Source organism: Syngnathus acus, chromosome 5, assembly GCF_901709675.1.
Source record: "Syngnathus acus chromosome 5, fSynAcu1.2, whole genome shotgun sequence".
Classification (NCBI taxonomy): domain Eukaryota; kingdom Metazoa; phylum Chordata; class Actinopteri; order Syngnathiformes; family Syngnathidae; genus Syngnathus; species Syngnathus acus.
In genome coordinates this window covers 4,439,586-4,458,831 of record NC_051091.1, presented here as the reverse complement: position 1 = coordinate 4,458,831, position 19,246 = coordinate 4,439,586, and the positions used below count along the sequence as shown (strand labels likewise).

Sequence of the window (19,246 nt, the reverse complement as noted above, 5' to 3'; positions counted from 1 at the left end):
TGTCAGTTTGTTTTGTAGCTTTTACTGTATATAATATGAGGTGCTCATACATTTATTTGGGTTGACAGTCGTAATGGCCCTCCGAAAGAAGCTATGACTACAATGCGGCCCGCGAAAAAAATGAATTTGACACCCCTGCATTAATTGATGAGTGAGTTTTGACTAGCAAAGATGTTGGATGTGGATGTAGTGTTTGTTTTCCAAGGCTAACAAACTTTTTATGTTGTTATTGGAAACCACATTGTGCTTGCAGGTAAAATAAACTACAGAATTTCCTCAGTTTTTATTTGCTCTAAAAATCTGAATTGTTTTTTAGACATTGCTATTTTTGCTACTACATGGAAACATCACAGGATAGCAGCTCAAAGAACGGCTAAAAGCTGACAGGCTAGCGAGTTCATTTTGTTAAGTGCAGCGAGACATGATGCCAATTACATGCTAGATTTATCTCCCGTCAGAACCTTCTTGTGTTGCTATCTTGAGAGCGCATTCATTTTCTTTTAATAACACTTGCTCACCTGTTTTATTCAAAGAAGATAGCTCACCTGCAATGTTCATTTTCTCGTGGTTAATGCAGCATTTTTTGGCCTTTGAGCCTTTCTGCTGTGTTTATACACCAACGCTATCACACGGCACACAGGTATGGCCTCTCATTGAGTGCTCTCCAACCCGCACTGATTTCATGGCACGGTGGCTCGCTTTCTCCACTAGCTTAGGGCCTATTAGTTATGCACCAGTGCATATGAAATCCACTGGTTCCCGGAACAGGTTTTAGTGCTTATTTGATTTGCATTTTTACCACACTCGGTTCAAGATAGCCTCACCTGTTCAAGTTAGATTACAAATGGAGCTGGCAGGTGGGAGATGCATTGGAACCTTTGGTTCATAGGTCACAGTCTGCAATGCTAAATAGTTGCGCTTCTCATCCATGTATTTTAATGTATGACATTGAGGCCAGAAAGCTCAATTCTGTGTCATTTTTAAAATACAACTACAGAATTTAACATTCCTTTTATTCACTAGTTACTTTTATACGCACATCATTTGAAGATGTTCTCACTGAATACTGTGATCTCTTCATCTTCACCAAGGGGACCTACAATGCTAAAGACTAAAATGCATGAATATGAAAAGAACTAGGTGAAATCTTGCATGTTCGCAGAGTGGGCAATGAGCTCATTGTCCTCCTTGTTTGTCAGAGTGAAAACTTCCAGATGTCAGCTCCACAGCTTGGGGGGGCTTCAGGCCTGTAGAATGTCCCGCACAATGCGCACATACCCGGGAGCAGAGAGCTGCCAGCTGGCCCCGTTCGCCTCTGGCTTTTTCAAACCCCCTTCGTACACAAGGGTCACACTAACTGGCTCTGTGGCGTGTGCGCACAAGCACGCACACACTCAAATGTGTATGCATAGCAATATGTTGTGTACGAGTGGACATAAACACTTGCCGACGTAATTATGCATGCATGCACTTGACTGGAGACTCAGTCGCTGTCCGTTCTGAAACAACATGCAAGCATTTTGTCCGAGCAAGCCCGGAGGTCCATCGCACTTGATGAAATCTCACTGGGGGAATGAACAGTCTGAGACCTGCCTCGCATCCACATGCAGTGGGAAAGTCATTAATGAACTGGAGCTAATCACATTTTTCAGTTCATTTTCACTGACCACATCCGAGCTGGATTACTTCCAGATTTGGTGCTGCTTTGCTATTACAGGACCTGGATGACTTGCTGTGATTTATGGAGCCATGACTTGCCAGAACATTCTGAGGGAGGATGACCATCAATTTGTGATTATGTTTACCTTTATTCTTTTTGAGATGAGAATCAGCAAAATGAATGGAACATTTATAAAATTGTGGATTATTTTCTGTACGTTCCATTCTCGTTTAATGTCGACCAATGGGTTTTGAGTATGTTTGTGTTGGAAGAATAGTCCCTAGTTGGTTCAAAACAGAGGGTGACAAAGTCAATCCGGATCATTTTTCTGTGGATAGGAGACGCCAAATAGAGCACCTGAGCAAAACATGAACATTGACTGGAAGTGTTAGCATGTGTGTGTGCGACGTGTGCTGTGTTGGCTGCGTCCTTTTGGGATTATCTGAAGGATTTCTCCTGTGCGTCAGGTTACAACCTCTCTGCCAGATTAGGTGTGCATGCGCGTGTGTTCTGAAAGACCTTCAATAGGATTAGGTGGATTACAGCAATGCAACCCTTTTACAAGGAGAAACACCAAAGATGACAATTAAAAAAAACATGTTCCCATCTTTCTAAACCTCATTTCAACAGATGAGAACACAATCTTTTGCAAAATAGAGAGGGGCGGGGATGGGAAGTGTCTCTGCTCAATAGGTTTTACTCATTTTACCAGAGATGCATATTATCAGACACACACTCGATGCTCTTTTGCTAGCAGTTTTGGTATGGTCAGCGTTAGCTAGCTATGGCGACATTGCCGCTAAATTTTTTACTGGGTTGAAACAAGCCAGCCAGTTCGCAGCATTGTTCGTTTTTTTTCCTAAAGTCCGCCTTGTAAATGAACTTTCAATCACATCTGACAGTCGTCCTCCAAGCTTCACATAATGAATCCCATTCGAGTAGATCTGAATCAATCAGAGGATGGAGAAAATGCTGACAGACACCAGAGTTCAATATCCATTTTATCTGATGATACTCTGACAGGAAAATGTCATATTGTTTACTGGGTTTCGCAGTGACAAAGACATGGGCGGATAATGTTGTCTGTCTGAGAAATCTTTAGGTGCAAAGGAATACAGAAAAAGCACAAAGAGCCTGCTTTGAGGCCATTGCCAGGAGCCTCATAAAAATATGGCAGACTCGTTTTGAAAAATGCCTTGTTCCCCTTGTAAATAAGTACTGTCGGTTGCTTGATACTTACTATTTTACATTTTTTCTCGTCTGAGTAAACAATTGAAAATCATTCCCGAGATTTTCTTGAAAAACAAAATCACACCCATTTAAATAAAAAAAAATGTCTCCTGTCTTACGGCTTATGTTTGTTTTTTTCTCTCCAGGTTAGTATTGAAGAAATGCTATCAAGAGCCTTGGATTCCCAACCCAAAGTCATCAAATTTACCCGAAAACATCAGAGAAGCTCCTACGGGAATGGACTCAGGCGACAGAAGAGAGATTGGGTCATCCCGCCCATTAACGTACCTGAGAATTCCCGAGGACCCTTTCCTCATATGCTTGTCAGGGTGAGTGTTATAGCATCTTACAGCCGAGGTTCAAATTCAATTAGAAATAACTTCCAGGACACAAATCTAAACCAATATTACACCAGACCGAATGTAATTCCGTGCGATGTCAAGACGATGAAATCGTTGCGCTCAGATTTTTTTTGCCAGAAAATATTGAATGCTATTCCCGTTTCCAGATAATGAGACAAGAACAGACGACGTACAAAAAGGTAAGACATGCTTAGTCTCCGAGGAATAGATCAATGTTCTCCTCAAAAGCTTGATCCCACTGCACCTTAAGTCAAGGGAGTTGTTTTTACATTTCAGAGCATTGACAGAAATTCTTTTAGTTATCAGAACACCCAGGAAGCCCAAAATTTACTCGATTCTTTTTTTCAAGGTTTTTTTTGACCTTATTGACTGTTATTTTGCACACAGCATTTTATCAAACCAGTCCAGCAGTGTGAATGTGATTGTTTATATTTTGGAGAGGCGCAATTTTGATGAGAGATGACTTTTGTTTGTAACCTGGTTGTGATTGTCGCCAGCCGTTGACAATGTTCAAATAAGAAAGGTTTCCACGGAAGGCATACTGCTGCCGCTGTAAACTCGCCTTACTGGCCGCCTCTTATCTGTCACCCACACAGACATGCGGCTTTTCTGCCGGCATTTCGAACACATACACACACGTATATATCCACACAAAGTCCCTTACGCCCATTTGTGCAGCAAGGCTTACATCGGCGCATTACAGAAATCGCCTTTCCCAAGTGTGTTGGCACGAGGGCAGATTTTCCACTAAAGCTCAACAACACTCACTCAAACAAAACACACACAACAAGATGGAGTGGAACCAGAATGTGCTGCCCTCACAGGGAAAAGGGAACTCCTTAATTCCCTTTTTCATCTTGAGGACCAAAATGTTAATGTTGAATTAATCCCCACTTGCTTCCTTTTTGGGATTCTAGTTTTACTCCTGACTGGAGGAGCAACTGGACGAATATGGAATAAAAATTTAGCTCGATAGAATTTGATTTTTCTGTCAGCTGAGAGTTTTTTTTAGCCGAAAGATCTTTTTTGAGGGGTCAGGAGGGTTCCACAATATTTTTAATAGCAAAGCTGAGTGCATGTAATTGTCCCTATGATTGACTGTGATCTAACCAGGGTGTAGCTACTCTTCTCTTGATGTCATCTGGGAGAGACTCAAACTCCTAGAATCGTGCACAGGATAATTGGTATAGATGATCTATGGCGAGACAGCGAGATGGATGATTTTAATGGGGAGAGGCAACATGGGAGAAACATTACACTTTGAATTGAATCCCCAGTGCTGTAGCTCCCAGTAACAAATTAAATCTCTGTGTAAGCTCAATCTTCAACTCTCTCTGCAACTCAACATCCACAGGAAAGCACAGCGGGCATTTCATGGGCTCTGTCTCTGATATTGCTAAGAGCATCCTTAAACATTTTTATTTGTTATTTGCCACATTGCTTGTGTTAGGGAAACAATTTCTTCATTAAAACATCCATTTTGCCCATTTTTAATGGATTTATTAACTAACGTGTACATGTCAGGCCATTTGAGGTGTTATGAATCATTTTTGTAAAATTTCTTAAATTGTCTCTTGCTTCAACAATTTAGCCTCAAATTGTTTTAGTTTTTTTTGTCATACATTGAAACATATAAATCATGGCATCCATCCCCGAGTCAAAAGTGCAGTGTCGCTCTCCATTTGTGACTGACATTCAGTGTCACTTCAGTTTTCATGTTCAGGATGAGAGTTTGTTGACATTTTCTTTCAAGGTTGGAATCAGGACGAGGCCCAATTTCCATTTCCTCCCGACTCGGTCGTCCTAGAATCTGTGCCATTCATGCTGACTCATCCAGACTAACAAGGTTTCCAGGAATAGTTGCTCTGATTTTGCTCCTCTTTTTCATGATGAGGACACGCTGCCTCATCCATTTTCTCCACAATGAATTTAAATAATTCACCTGTTACTTAGGTGTAAAATAGTGCAAGAAATAGGGGCATTTGTTCCTTGAATATACGCTCAGATAAATGTATAATGGGAGGCACTAGATTCACAGAATTGCTGTGTTTGGAAAAGGTGCAAAGTAATGGTTGCTATGGTAATGGGGACTTGAGCGAAAACAGTTTTTTTGTTCTTGTCGGTCTAAATGAAGCTGTCAGTTGAGAGGACCTGCGAGGCTTCTCTTTGTCTTGAAATACAGACTCAGTTCTTACATAAACAATTGCTAACAAGTTTTGTGGAAAGAAACAGCACATCATATTAAACCGCAAATAAACACATTTTCATTGCTTTTGTATGCAATAATGAGCAATTCTCCGTAGAATCATCGACTAACGCCTTTCAAAATAAAGGTCTTTTAAGACATGGTAGGATGTGAAACTCAAATATACACAAGTGCTGAGTCTGAGGAAGCTCAGCTCTATTGGCTCCTTTAATTTGTTTTGTTTGTAGTGACAGAATTGCCCGAATACTCCCAAATGATCAATTAGCATCGACAAACACAATATGGCATTTGTTAGTAAAAGGACCTCTGCAGATATTTCAATAAGAATCTGCTATTCTGGGTCAACTGTTAATTGACCAGATCAATTTTGTCTAGCCCTGTGGTACTCAATAGGCGGTCCACGGGCCGTATCTGGCACGCTGGTTGCCTATTTGTGGCCCACATCCTGTTCCCCCTCAAGAGATAGGAGTGCATGTTTGCATTATGTCTCCAATTTTCATAAAACAATCCAGTCATTCAATAATGAATTTCAAAAACATGCGCTAGCTATGATCAATAAGCTTTTAGGTCTGTAGAATTGAAATACGCAATGTGTTTTCTGAATTGAAGCAAGAACAAAGATGTCAAAATAGACCATTTGTATGCTCTTTGGTGGATGTCTCCGCAAGGGATTGTGTGTGTCATTCACACTATTCCCTCTTGAACAATTAGAAGGTGACAGTCCCATTAGAGCCGGCCGGCCCAGTAGTACAAAGGCCGTGTGCTGCTGTGGCCAAGCGCGAAGCTCAGCCTCTCACTAAATAACTGTCAACCACTCTGACCCCACTGGCGGCTCTCTCTGAACCTCTGCGGCTCCCCTCTGGACTCTCATTGGCAGCTCCAGTCACTCCCCGATCCACACATGGCCCTCCTTTCAAGCCGGGCCTTCAACTGATAGGTTGGACCCAGCGCACCTTGGGCATGCCAGAAGTGCTTTCAACTGGGCTTCAGGTTGCTGCTGATTGGCCGAGCTCTCGAGGCCTGCTGCCTCCTAATGGAAGCACGCGGGAGAACGAAAGACCCGAAAACCTAGTTGTTTACTTTTGTTCCCGTTTTGTGTTTCCATGGCTTGAATAGTACAATACAACCTGAGACTTTACAGCCAGTTTTGTAAGTAAGATAAGACTGTGGGCCTCTGCATCCTTCATTTCCATCTCATTAGACATGAAATGTCTCTGCCGCTCTTTACAAAGGAACTCAATAGATATATATTCTTCATTCGTTACCCACGCTGTGATTCAGGGGAATTAATGCCATTGTTAATGCAGAGAGACCACTGGTACATTTCAACAGGATTCCGTCTTCCTGCGGAGCTCCTCTAAATTGCCTGGCTAATGCCATAATTGGGTTTGTTCGTCACTTCTTAACTCCCATTAATATTTGTTCTCCCTGTAATTGCTTTTTTTTTTTTTTAAGCCCGGTCCTACATTTCATTCCGCCGTCTGGTTAACGGTCTGAGGTGGAGGCAGTGACGCGCATGCATGAGCACAAGGGCATGCTTGAGAAAGCATCTCATCTATTTTTTAAAGCTACAAAATGTAAAAATCGGGAAGCTGTTCTGTCCGCTGGGTAACTCGTCAAAAATCAGACAATGGAGCCGATTAAATTCTCATTGAAGGAGTGTGAAAAGAGCAAATGGCTTTAAGTTCAAATTTAAGAGACTGTTAGCTATTAGTTGACTGAAATATTTTACCAAAACAATATCTGGATTTCACTTTCTGACAATTTCATTTTGCCTTGGATATCATCCCGATCTTAAATTGTGTTTGTTCAACATCTGGACTGAAAAATAATTTTTGAAACTACACTGAGTGACTAATCAGAGCAAGTAGTGATTTCAACCAATGATATAGTAAAGTGGCAACCCAAACATGGAACAGCAAAACATATCTCAACAAACGAGTCAAAAACACATTATATCTCAAAGCCGCTTGGAGCTTTAATCGTTTTCTCTTTTGTTCCCGACCCCTACCGTCGTGCTCTTTGAGTATCTGGAAACACTGCGCAATGTTGGCTGTCAACGAATCATTTGAGAGGTATTAAAGCAGAGCCCTTTGCCACTTTTCTCTTACAAACCTCCTGTGTGACTATTTATAAAGCAAGCCGCAGCATTCTCCTTTAATAACGCAGCTAAACACCTCCCCCGAGACTCTTTATAGTCAGTGGAATATATGTACGGTCGTCACCGTATTTGGCAGCAAATTAAGTCTTAAGGCCGTCTCTATCTTTTGTCGACCTACCATTTTATTTCATCAACCGCTTGACCGTTTTCGCTTATGGAATATTGTTCTGTGTGAGCGGTCGGCCTATCAGACTGGAATGCATCTTACCGATCAAAAGTGGAGCGCATCATCTCGGATGAGCAGCACAGCAGCAGCGGGCAATGAAGCAATGCAAAGCATACATTTCGGAGGGAGGGCGTTTAGTGTCGCCGTCCGCATTGCGCTCATCGTGGAATACACAGATGTAACAGCAGGGAGCCATGAGACGCGATCAAACAGGAATTGTCAACGATGTGCTTTTTCAGACGAGCACTTGCTTTTGATAATGCCACTTAACACAGCAGTTCACGGTGATCCTAAAGTGAACAGATTTATTCTTGCTTGTTTGTTTGTTTGTTTGTTTATTATTTTTATTTATTTGTTTATTTATTTTTATTTACTATTTTTGTTTGTTTTTCCAGATCTAAATCAGAATCTTTAATGTGCAACTCTTTTCTTTTACACTCGCTGGACTAGTTGGATCCAAATACTGAGTACGGAGTCAGTCTTGCAATTTCAACCTAAATGGTTCAGCAGTTATTAGAGACTATGCCCAATTTAAATGCAAAACAAACAACTGAATCGTCACAAAGGTTGCTGCTGTCAAGTATTGCTTCGGTCGCTGGAGCTGTGTTTTGCGTTCTCTCTCCATTGTGGCCTTTGCTTTTGAAACCTGCAGGGGGGTGTTTCACGCACCATGATGGGAAACTGAATGACTGCCTGCAAAAAGCTTTGAAATGAAGGACTGCAACACATGCCTGAGCCATTAAGTGGACATAAGACATAAAATGGCCACCAAAGTGTATAAACCCACAGTTTCACATTATTATGTTCCATTAGCCCATTACGGTTAGTAGACCACCATACTGTCTGTACTACATCGAGGTCCCTGTCTGACATTGTCCTTCAATAACCTTATGGTGGGAATATTTGTAGCCCCTGGAAGCTTTATACTATCAACGAAACAACAGCCAGATGTGTGTTAAACATATGAAAAGCAAAGTTAGTTTGCTGAAATTTAGTTGTGTTTTTCTGCTGGGGTCATCGCACAGGGTCGGATCAATCAAAGTAGATTTGGACAGACGGAACATTCGTGTTACACTAATTAGGCAGCGAGTCACTCCGCTCAATGAATATCCCTTTTTGCATGTCCCGTGTCACCCCCAGGAGCTTCACACAACAATAATTTTTCATCTAATCTTCTCTAACTCCACCCAGTTCTCAGTTCCAGTGCCTCTCTCCCTCCCTCCACCCTTTGCCATTTTTCTTCTCACGCTGATAGCTTTGTCCCAGAGGATCCCAGTAGTTGTCAGTAATCAAGGAAATCACTCTCAAAGAGCTACAAATAGGTCACTTATCTGATGTCTGGTCTGATCTGAGGGAGACAGACATCAAGTTAAGTCCCTTACATCTGCCTTTCTCTGCTATTTTTAGCCTGATTAGTAGCCAGTCACTCCGCTGGGAACTACTCCAATAAGAAAGAGAACTCCAGATAGACGATGGCGATAGAGTGAAAGAAAGACAGCGCTCGGGGAGGATGGAAGAAACGAATCTGAGCTTTTGTCATTAGTATTCCTTTCAAATGGTTCAATTGCGGAGTTGTCACTCATGGGATTCCCAGGACTCGGAGAAGTCAGGCTTCTTCATTTATGCCATTTATTCGCATATCGTCTGCTTATTAAGATACACCAGCGAATGTGACATGCGATCTCAGGTGGCGGCAGTGTGGAATGTTAAACGGGCTTGGCAGCAGAGGTCACGTTAGGAATATTGCAGCAACATGTTAACTACATGGGGACCGCTTTACGATTACGGCAACATACGATGACAAGGAATTGAGAGGATGGGGTAGTGGGCGGGTGGGGGGGGGTTGAATTATTGAACTGAGCTTGTTCCACACTTTGTGAACACATTGTGACTTGTAGCTGCCAAACATTTCACACTAAGCTGCCTCTTGGACTAGTCGTTGGCATTAACATGTTTTTCTAGTTGTTCACTTGGAATTCAAAGTGAATAAAATTGTTTTCATTAATGAATCTGACTTTGGCAGATAAACAATGGGCAGTGGGAAATGCAAATGGAATCAGTAGAACAGAACCATCCGGAGATTGCTGCGTCTGCTCGGCGACATGACTGATAGACATCCGTTGCCGTGCCGACGGAAGGAAAACTGTAACCTGTGAAAAAGGTTTACAGCAAAGGTGTGCATGCTCCGTGGCTGCGGGAAGACAAGTGTGGAAATTAAGAGAGAGGGTATCATGTTCAAACAGAGAGATGTTTTATGCAGAAGCCGCCGTCAAAGCTGAACGGATGAAGTTATTTCATTTTCATGCATGAGCTGCAGACTCGCAGAGCGGGGAAATTGCATAGGAGAGGAAGAGAAAGATGATTCAAGCTTTCACTTTTCTCCATTTGAGACGGTGATTATTGCCTCTGAATTGTAACCAAAGTAATGGTTCAGACCCATTTAAACAATCGCCAAAAAAAAAATCCGTTTGAGAAAATATATTATGAGCGTGCTGATGGAAAGCATGATTGTGAGAGATGCTAGCATGCTTTTGTTGCCCCTTGAGCAAGGGAGAAGAAACCCCAAACGTAGCATCATGCAACGTTGTCTTCAACAGGGTGAAAAGTGGAATGATTCAGGGTAGTGGGTTAAAGGTCGTATCATGCTCAAACTGCAATTTCATCTTTTACACGTGTCTTAGGGGCATGAACCGGTAACGAACAATTCCACGTTTCGCTGTCTGTTAGCTTAACTGAATTCAAAAGTTCTAGACACTTGCAATTGATCACATTCTCACCAATAAATAAATAAATGTCAAAACTATGTAAGAGTCATAGATTCAAATTTTCATCAACACAAGCCCTTTTATTTTTACCGCGTTGACTGATCAATGCACTTCGTTCAGCGTCGTAAAAAGGATGCGGAGGTGCGACTGTTCCATCAGTAACTGTAACCGAGCGATCCGATCTGTCACTCTAATGACGGTGACTTTTGGGAAGGTAATGAAAATCAATGCCACAAAAAGAAGTCCTACAAATCCATCCTTATTTGTCAGCTTGGCGCTGACCAAAAGTATTGATATTTTTATTGTTGGAGCAAAAGCGAAATGCTGAAAGGTGTTGAGAAGAAAACATGTTCCTCTGCATTATGTGTTAATAACACCCCAGGTGCACAATGGGATATCACACAAAGACGTTTGTTCTTGGCAATTATCAGGTTTCATCATCCCGGCGGCGGCAAGCTTCCCGTTCTGCACCTTGGTAGCTAAAAGGAAGTCACATTTACTCCTCAAGTTTGCAAAGAAAATGTCACATGACCATCTCTGCTTTTGTTCATATCATCGAGTTGACAAGACATCAGCCCATACTTGGCATGTCATATTTAAAACAAAATGATTGATTTGATGTTTCCTCTCTGACTCTTTCCTCAGATTCGCTCGGACCAGGACAAAGATGTCGGCATCCGCTATAGCATCACTGGGGCGGGTGCCGATCAGCCCCCCAGCGGCATTTACAACATCGACCCCATCAGCGGCAACATGTTTGTCACCCAACCCCTGGACCGAGAGGAGAGAGCCTCCTTCCATGTAAGACAAGAAACAAATCATTTTCTATCTTCGATGCCAGATTGACTTTTCCGCCCAAGCTGGTCTAGTTAGCTCCAATGCAAACACGGCCGCATGTTTTCTCTTCTATTTAAAAACCACCACCTCAAATAGTGGGGCAGGCAATGCATTGTACCCCAGGGAATATGTTAACCAATCCAATGTTATGCAGAGGTTTACTTATTACATTTTATAGGCTATTTATAGCCACTGAGGAGAGTTGGGGTGAAGGGTGAAATATTTTCTTCTTCCTGGAAGGGCAGAACAGAAAATAATTGAGAAGTGCTGGTTTATGGCATAAGCAGGTGGAGGTTCCTCCACTCACATATTGTACTCCTCCCGTTCAACGTTATGACAAAATGCGGCAAGCACGCTTCGTCATCACATGCACCCAACGAGATGGTAAAGAGTCGAGCGTCCCCTCCGGAAGCTGGTGTAAACTGCTTTACTGTGAATTAAATATGCAGAGCACATGAGAGCTCCTTTAATATCAGGCCGTTGGTTAATATACACACATTGCAGCTTTGAGTTGATATCGCCAAAGAGTGTGACACCTCCACTCAAGGTGCCACAAGAGAATCAGACCTGTGCTGGCTGTGCTGCCTGTCAGCGTGATGGATGGCCGCGCTGCTGATAGAACGAATGCAAACGCATGCGCCTGTCTCCGAGGAGAGATGGAATAAAGGGGAGTTGATCACTTCAGCGCCTCTGCCAACACACACACACACACGGCGTATGAACAAACTCAAACCTTCAGAGGAATGTCTTCTTGATTGAATTGTCTTGTACTTTTGAGGATGTTTTCCTTTCCGTTTTAGATGACTGCCTTCTTAACTTATGCGCTTAGGACGTGTGAACGAACACGTATGCGTGTTTGTTGCCCGCACGCGGTTTCAGCCAGTGAATTGGGATCGATAACCCTGCCAGATTATTAGTCCCTCGGAAAGAGTCACACCGTATGAGGGAGCGAGTGTATTAGTTGGAGGACTCTTCTCCTTGAATGGGGCCCCTAATTAGACTTGTGCGGACCCGTTGCTGCTTGCCACGTGATGGATGATTTAGGGTTAGAGAATGTTGCAAGCGATCGGCCCAGGAGAAATTTAACCCATCTCTCATTTTATTCCAACTTGACAGGAATTTCCAAGCACCACCGAGCTCTTACGGGCCAAACTTAGCTTGTTAGTTGGCCGCTGGCGTGAACAGAAAGATGCCCCCTCTGTTTTTGACAGACTTGCACTAGGGGGGAAGTGGAGAGAGTGGATCGGAGTTTGCGTTTAGCTTTGTCAGCCAAAGCTCCTGTGACTCAGCAAAGCAATCGGGCAAATGACATTTAGGATTTTGCGCTTAGTTGTGTTGTACGAGCACACGAATTTTAGTGAGCCTCAGTCACCCAAGACAAAAGATAAGTTCTACATAGAAACTTTTCAAGTATAGTTTGCTGACTTTGTGGACTATGAAAGTCAAAGGTGTGTGTAAACGTGATTGAAATTTGGTTCTCTATTACTTTAAAACACTGTTGTCAAACTCATTTATGTCGTGGGCCGCATCGTAGTCAGTTTTTTTTGGAGGGGTATTATGACTACTACTATAACTGCACAATTAATGACGAACTAATTCTGAAATCAGAGACTAGTAAAAACTGTTCAAATATTTTAAAAAGATGAATGGTAATAAAAAGAATTGCTACCAATATCTCTATTATTTAAGAGTGAAGTGAATTTGTAATTTTACCTCTGACACATGAAGTTGATCTGTCTTCGCGGGCCACATAAAATGATGTGGCGGGCCGTATCGGGCCCCCGGGCCTTGAGTTTGACGCTTTAAAAGGACAAATGAGCAAACACAAGCTCAGGTGTACAGGCTCCACCAAAACTGGTCCAACAGAATACCAATGTCATTTCACGCGTACTTTTGCAAAGCCCATACATTCCTCCAAGCCCACAGATCACATTTACATTTTTTTCGACCAGACAGGAGAAACAAACACACTGCCCCATCCATCTCCAGGGCATATTCCAAGGAACACACACACACCAAGGACACGGAGGCATGCATGCTGAATAACACATATAAATCCACGCGCAACACGGCCTAAGTAAACAGAGTCATAAACAAATGCAAACAAAAATGCGGCTTTGTTATCACACATGCTTGCACACCAGCAATCGTACTTAATGAAGTTGCGCATCTTTCAGCGTGCCATATTCACTGCAGCGAAAGCAAATTGAGCTACTCTATTTGTTGTCGTCGTCGCTGTGGCTCAGCCAATGGGAAAATTGCACTTTGAGGGTCATTAAGTGGCTCAGGAAGGCTCTCGTAAATGGCCGTGGCTCTCCCGAGATGTAGCTCCACCTGCATCAGCGCTCTGCTGATAGGTGGGACTGTGCTTTAGTACATTCCGATTGGCAGCCATGTTTGATGCCGCTTTAAATAATCTTCTGTGGATGAAGAATTTAAGTTTCTAGTGAATATACAATATATGTGGGTCACACAGCCAAGATGGTTACATTCAATCCCTGCCAAGTGTTGTTATGGGAGAGAAATGAGGGTGTGAAAGCAGCCTTATAGATTAAGACAACTCAAGTGAGTGGCCATTACGGTTGTCAGATCTGTTCAAGCAAAACGGCCACATTCACCAACGCTGCCATCATCTTACATTTGCTTCCACAAATAAATCCATCTCATAAAACCATAGCCAATTAAATGAAGCTGTTATTGAACAAGTCAAAGTTGGACCGAGAGCCTCGCTGTCAAGATCTATCCTCGCTGTTCATTCCTCGAGTTGAATCGTAACAATGACGTGGTTATTTGCGTTCACAGCTGCGGGCCCACGCGGTGGACATGAACGGCAACCAGGTGGAGAATCCAATCGATTTATACATCTACGTGATTGACATGAATGACAACAGGCCCGAGTTTAAGAATCAAGTGTACAACGGCTCAGTAGCTGAAGGATCCAAACCAGGTAAGACCAAAGCCGAGGCCAATATGCATGACAGTCAAAGCGAAGTCAGTATAACTGGAACAGGTTTTCCTACTGTGGGAAGCACTTGTTTTTGGAGTTTGTTCGCTTCATGAGACATGTCTATAACATTGTATGTTTTATTAGCAAACGCTGTGGACCATAGAAAGAAGTTGCTCTTGCCAGAGTATTAAGGAACAGAGCCGTGGTCAGTTGCAAGCTAAATACGAGAGCGGAATGTTTAAGTAGATTTCTTGTCTCGACTGGACGAACTCTTGTTCTAACAATCAGACCCTGAGGACCCGTGTTTGTTTTCACAGCGTTCAGTTATTGTTCTGTTGCAAAGTTTTATCTCAAGGGGATTTGTAAACAATATAGGAAGGCGTGATGTGTGTCCGTGTGGGGAGAGGAGGGGGGGGTTCGTCTCAGTGGAGCGTGGATCTATATACAGAAAACCTAATTAGAGAGAGCAACCAGACATTTCTCTGTCTTTTTTTTTGTATATTTCATCATTGTCATGCTCACTGCTTAGTTCAATATGAGAATGTAAAAGGGCAATTGTGTTGCGCTTGAATGCAGGTTTGATGAGAATGCGTTTTGTCAACCAAATTAACGGGGGGGGTTTCGTCTACGACGTAGTTGCTCCTGTCTGTGTTTGATGTAAAACAAGTCATGTTATTGCTTCCTGAATAGATTTGTTTTAATTAGGAAACAAAGTTGAAGATCACAAGAATAAAAATATTGTGCTACACGAATAATGGATCCAGTTAAGGTTCACTTCAGGTCAAATTGCGCTTTGGAAACAACCCTTAACCATGAAATAAATTTTAACAGAACAATAACCTGTTTTTTACGATTCAGATATGAAATGAGCTAGTTGCTGTTCAACTGAAGTTGTGCAAAAAGAAATAGAAAAGAACAAGGCATTAAAGCATAAATATTTACTTTTACACATCTTTTTTTTTCAGATTTATCCAACCATTGGCAAGTAAAGGAGAACATGCACGCACACACACCCATATAGCAAGCAGCATCGTCTGCAGACACACTTATCAAAGGTTCAGTGAAGCACTACAGCATATCTCCCAAAGTAATGTAGCATGAAAGCCACCAAAGAGATCTACCGGGAAGCATTACCGTCACCAGATGTTACACCGTGAGGGAAGCAAAGCAACAGCAAACATCAATTTGAGCCAGCTTTGTTTGTCACCTCGCCACAGCACCAAACGTGCGCGCATGGCTCCAGAATACATTTTTTAACGGTCCTGAAATGATTTTGATGGCCATCTGTGTGGTTCGTTTCCGGCTCACTTGAAGCCACTCTTTCTATTGACAATTCGTACATACAAAATAAATACGGTAAATATATAAAAGAAAAAGCTAACATTTATATGGAAAAGCTAAAAACATGCAAAGACTGAGAACAATTTATGTACAATTATTACTTTTTGTACAGGGACGTGTTTTGGTGACAGGCACTGATTTTGGAGCCTTGTTATACCTGGCGACTTATTTTTTAAATTATTTATTCAAATTCGACAGGCCTGATGACAACACTGTTCGTTGCGCTGTGACAAATGTAAAATAGGTTTTATTTTCACTGTACGGGGACTTTCAATTTACAAAGTATTAATCATGAAAAATGGACGCCGCCATTTATAGACCTATTCACTCTCACGAGAGTTCAGATTTTCCAAGTAATTAATTCTGACCTACTAACGTGTGAAATCTTAAGTCATGTATTTGATTTCATTACATGTACAGCAGCTACAGAATTAACAGTGATCATCGCCCTCTTCCTATTTTTCATCTCATCCACAGTGTACACAGGGTTGATTAAATCCATCGCTCGCAACAATCTCACATTTAGTAGTCAGCTGTATTAGCAGGCGAGGTGCTAGTCGCGCTACGACGACACTTGCTCTGCAGCTGATAATGATTTCGCTGACTGAAAAAGTGAGGAGGATGTGGAAGAAACTATTTTGATAACTGTGATTCGGGTGAAAGTGTAAGTGTCACGCAAAATGTTATCAAAAAGGTGTTTATTCTGCCATAGTCAGTATAAAAGTGATATCTTATATAACCACAAAGCTTAGAGCAGGAGTATCAAACTAATTTTTATCGCGGGCTGCATTGAAGTCATAGTTTCCCTCGGAGGGCTATTATGACTGTCAATGCCTTATATTATTTACAGTATAGGCTACACAGCAAACTTATGAATGACTAGTTTTGAAATCAGAGACGAGTCAAAACTGTTCAAATTGTTTCAGAAGATGAATGGTAATAAAAATTGCTAGCAATATTTCTATATTTGAAAAGTGAAGACAATTTACAATTTTTGTAATGACGCAAAGCCGATGCAAAATTGGTCTTTGCGGGCCACATAAAATGATGTGGCAGGCCGTATCTGGCCCCCGGGCCTTGAGTTTGACACCTATGGCTTAGAGTGTATGATTTCTTTTTCTTTATTATGACTGAAATTCATATTTAGATTTTGGCATTTAGATGACTTTTCTGGTCGCAAAATATTAGACACACACTGTAATCTTCTCTGATAAACTCAGAACTGCTGTTTTGTAATCAGTTGTTGCATATTAGAAATCAAGAACTGATTAGAATGGAAAACAATTCAAAGAATGGATACAAAGCCTACAACAGGATGCCTTTTTCTCCCCCAAACGATTTGTGTGACTGAAAGTATGCAATTATGTCAGTTCATCTTGCCAAACTGTCCGAGACCATCAGACAGAACCACTCTGCCGTATTTCGAAAATCCCCTCTTGCATGGAATGCGATCTTTGCATGGAGCTAGCAATGGCTGCCAGTGACCTCATGCGGTAATGGCGAGTTTCCAAAGTTACTTTCCTTTTTGTTCCTCTGGGAGCAGCGGGCTCCATTAGAGGCTATCAGCACCCTGCGTCGCCTCATTGTTTTCCACAAGATTCACTATTTCAGCCTTTTCTCCTGACTTGCTTCCCTCCTCAACCTGCACTTCCACCCCAATTTCTCCTGCTCCGATAAGACTCTCATGGCTGCTCACTTTGTGGATTTCCACTTTGTTAATTCCCCTCTTCACTTTCGATTTGGCGATTTCATACCGTTTGTTGATATCCAGCCTTCTTTCTCTAATTTCTTCAAATATGAGAGGCAGAAGTTGATTCTGGCAGAAAGCGTGGAAGAGCCTCATATAGGTCACGAATAACACACGAGCAAAATGACCAATAATATTTGCATTTGCCAGCAGAAAAATTGTGTTCACCTCCAGTGATTTTGGTGAAAAAGCAATTAGGATTCGGTATTAGTATTCAAATTAAAGAGGAATTAAACAGGCTCTGAGATGAACCCTTTTGGGCATGGCGGGCGTCTTTGTATATGAGATGAGGCGATCATGAATCTTCTTATTATAATGAAAGGTAGTAGAGCCAAAATGTGAAGAGGCTGATCATACTTTCCAGAAATTGGACCTTTTTTTCACTTTTGACATTCTTTCAACTGTCAACTTTTCCTTTCTGGATATGCCAAACTCTGCTTTCTAGCTTAATGAGGTTTGAAATGGAATTCTTGGCTACAATTACGCTGTCACGGGGATGTACCTGCTGACTTTTCTTTGACTTTGACAGTCTTGTCAAATACATTATGGAAAAATATGGATTGAAAACATATTCATATTTACTCTCCGAAGGAACGACCATTTACTGTGAGTCCCTCTGAGGTCCAGCACGGACACTGATCAGCCGTGATTTTATCGGGAAAAAATGTCAGTTAAAGAAAATGCAGCCTTTTTTCACTGTCGGCTCACTCTAGCATTTTTACATTACACAAGCCTCTTTTTTTTTTTTTTTATCCCGTCAATAGCAACAACCTTCAAATGGCAACATTTTCCCAGAAACTCAGCCAGAGATTTCTCCTTGTTCTAGCACAAAGTGTTTCTAATTGCGCGGTCGAACCGGAAGGCCCATCTGACAAACATGTATTCATCAATAATTGCCCTCAGGAAGGCTGCAGAAACAAAACAACCTTTTGTAGTAACATGTGGACCCGCTGAACACAAACGCACTCGGCCTTGACTCATTCTGACGATCCCAACTATAATAAAAGCAGCAGTACTTTGCCTCATATTGGGATTCATTTGAAAGCAAAGTCCTAAACTGTTTACCCGCAAAAAATAAGGAGAATAGCAAAACCTAACATGCACGTCATTTTCAGCAGCAAACTTTCTCATTCTTTGTACTTCAACCAATGTTTATATTCTGAGCTTGACTTTTGTCATTTATTCAAAGTGTTTAAGACGTCATCACCTTTTCTGTGGGCAGGCTCGTCTGTTATGCAAGTGACAGCCAGCGACTCGGATGACGCCACCACGGCCAACGGTATGGTCCGCTACCGCATTCTCTCGCAGACGCCCCACAGCCCCATCCCCAACATGTTCACCATCAACAGCGAGACTGGAGACATTGTCACAGTTGCAGCTGGTCTGGACAGAGAGGTTTGTGGGACACATTTGAAAAGAACCGGGATACTGTGACCGAGCATGTAACTTCATTTACTTGAATATTACAAACTAATTTCCCTCGTTGAAATTAATTGAAATGAACTTAATCAGTTCCAGCCCCCAAAATAACTCAAAACAGTCTCATGTATCAGTAGTGTCAGAAACAAAGCAGCCCGTCATTTTTCGTCTACGACCAACCTGTAATGAATCCACGGCCCAATTTTGGGCCCTAGCCCACCAGTTGAGAACCAGTGCTTTAAAATATTAATCCATGTCTCAGCCAAAAGTTGCCAGACTATAATTTTTAGTTTGGTCTTCAGAAAAGAAAACTTTCAAGAAATGAAATGCTAACTTACTGCCAAATGGTTGTCAACAAATAACCAACCTAATGACAAAGAAACTATAAAGATAAACAGAACAGTT

At 41.9% G+C, this 19,246-nt stretch overlaps 1 protein-coding gene across 4 annotated transcripts in view; it reads left to right on the top strand.

Moving 5' to 3' along the window:
• cdh4 (cadherin 4, type 1, R-cadherin (retinal)) overlaps positions 1-19,246 on the top strand; it is a 97,773-nt gene that overhangs the window by 62,317 nt on the left and 16,210 nt on the right. For 2 of the 4 annotated variants that reach the window (XM_037251340.1, XM_037251339.1), the window contains exons 4-8: positions 3,037-3,219; positions 3,399-3,431; positions 11,196-11,351; positions 14,190-14,334; positions 18,645-18,817. In XM_037251340.1, coding sequence (XP_037107235.1) covers positions 3,037-3,219; positions 3,399-3,431; positions 11,196-11,351; positions 14,190-14,334; positions 18,645-18,817 — 690 coding nt within the window. The remainder of the gene's footprint in view (positions 1-3,036; positions 3,220-3,398; positions 3,432-11,195; positions 11,352-14,189; positions 14,335-18,644; positions 18,818-19,246) is intronic. The other 2 variants (XM_037251342.1, XM_037251341.1) reach the window with 1 other exon arrangement.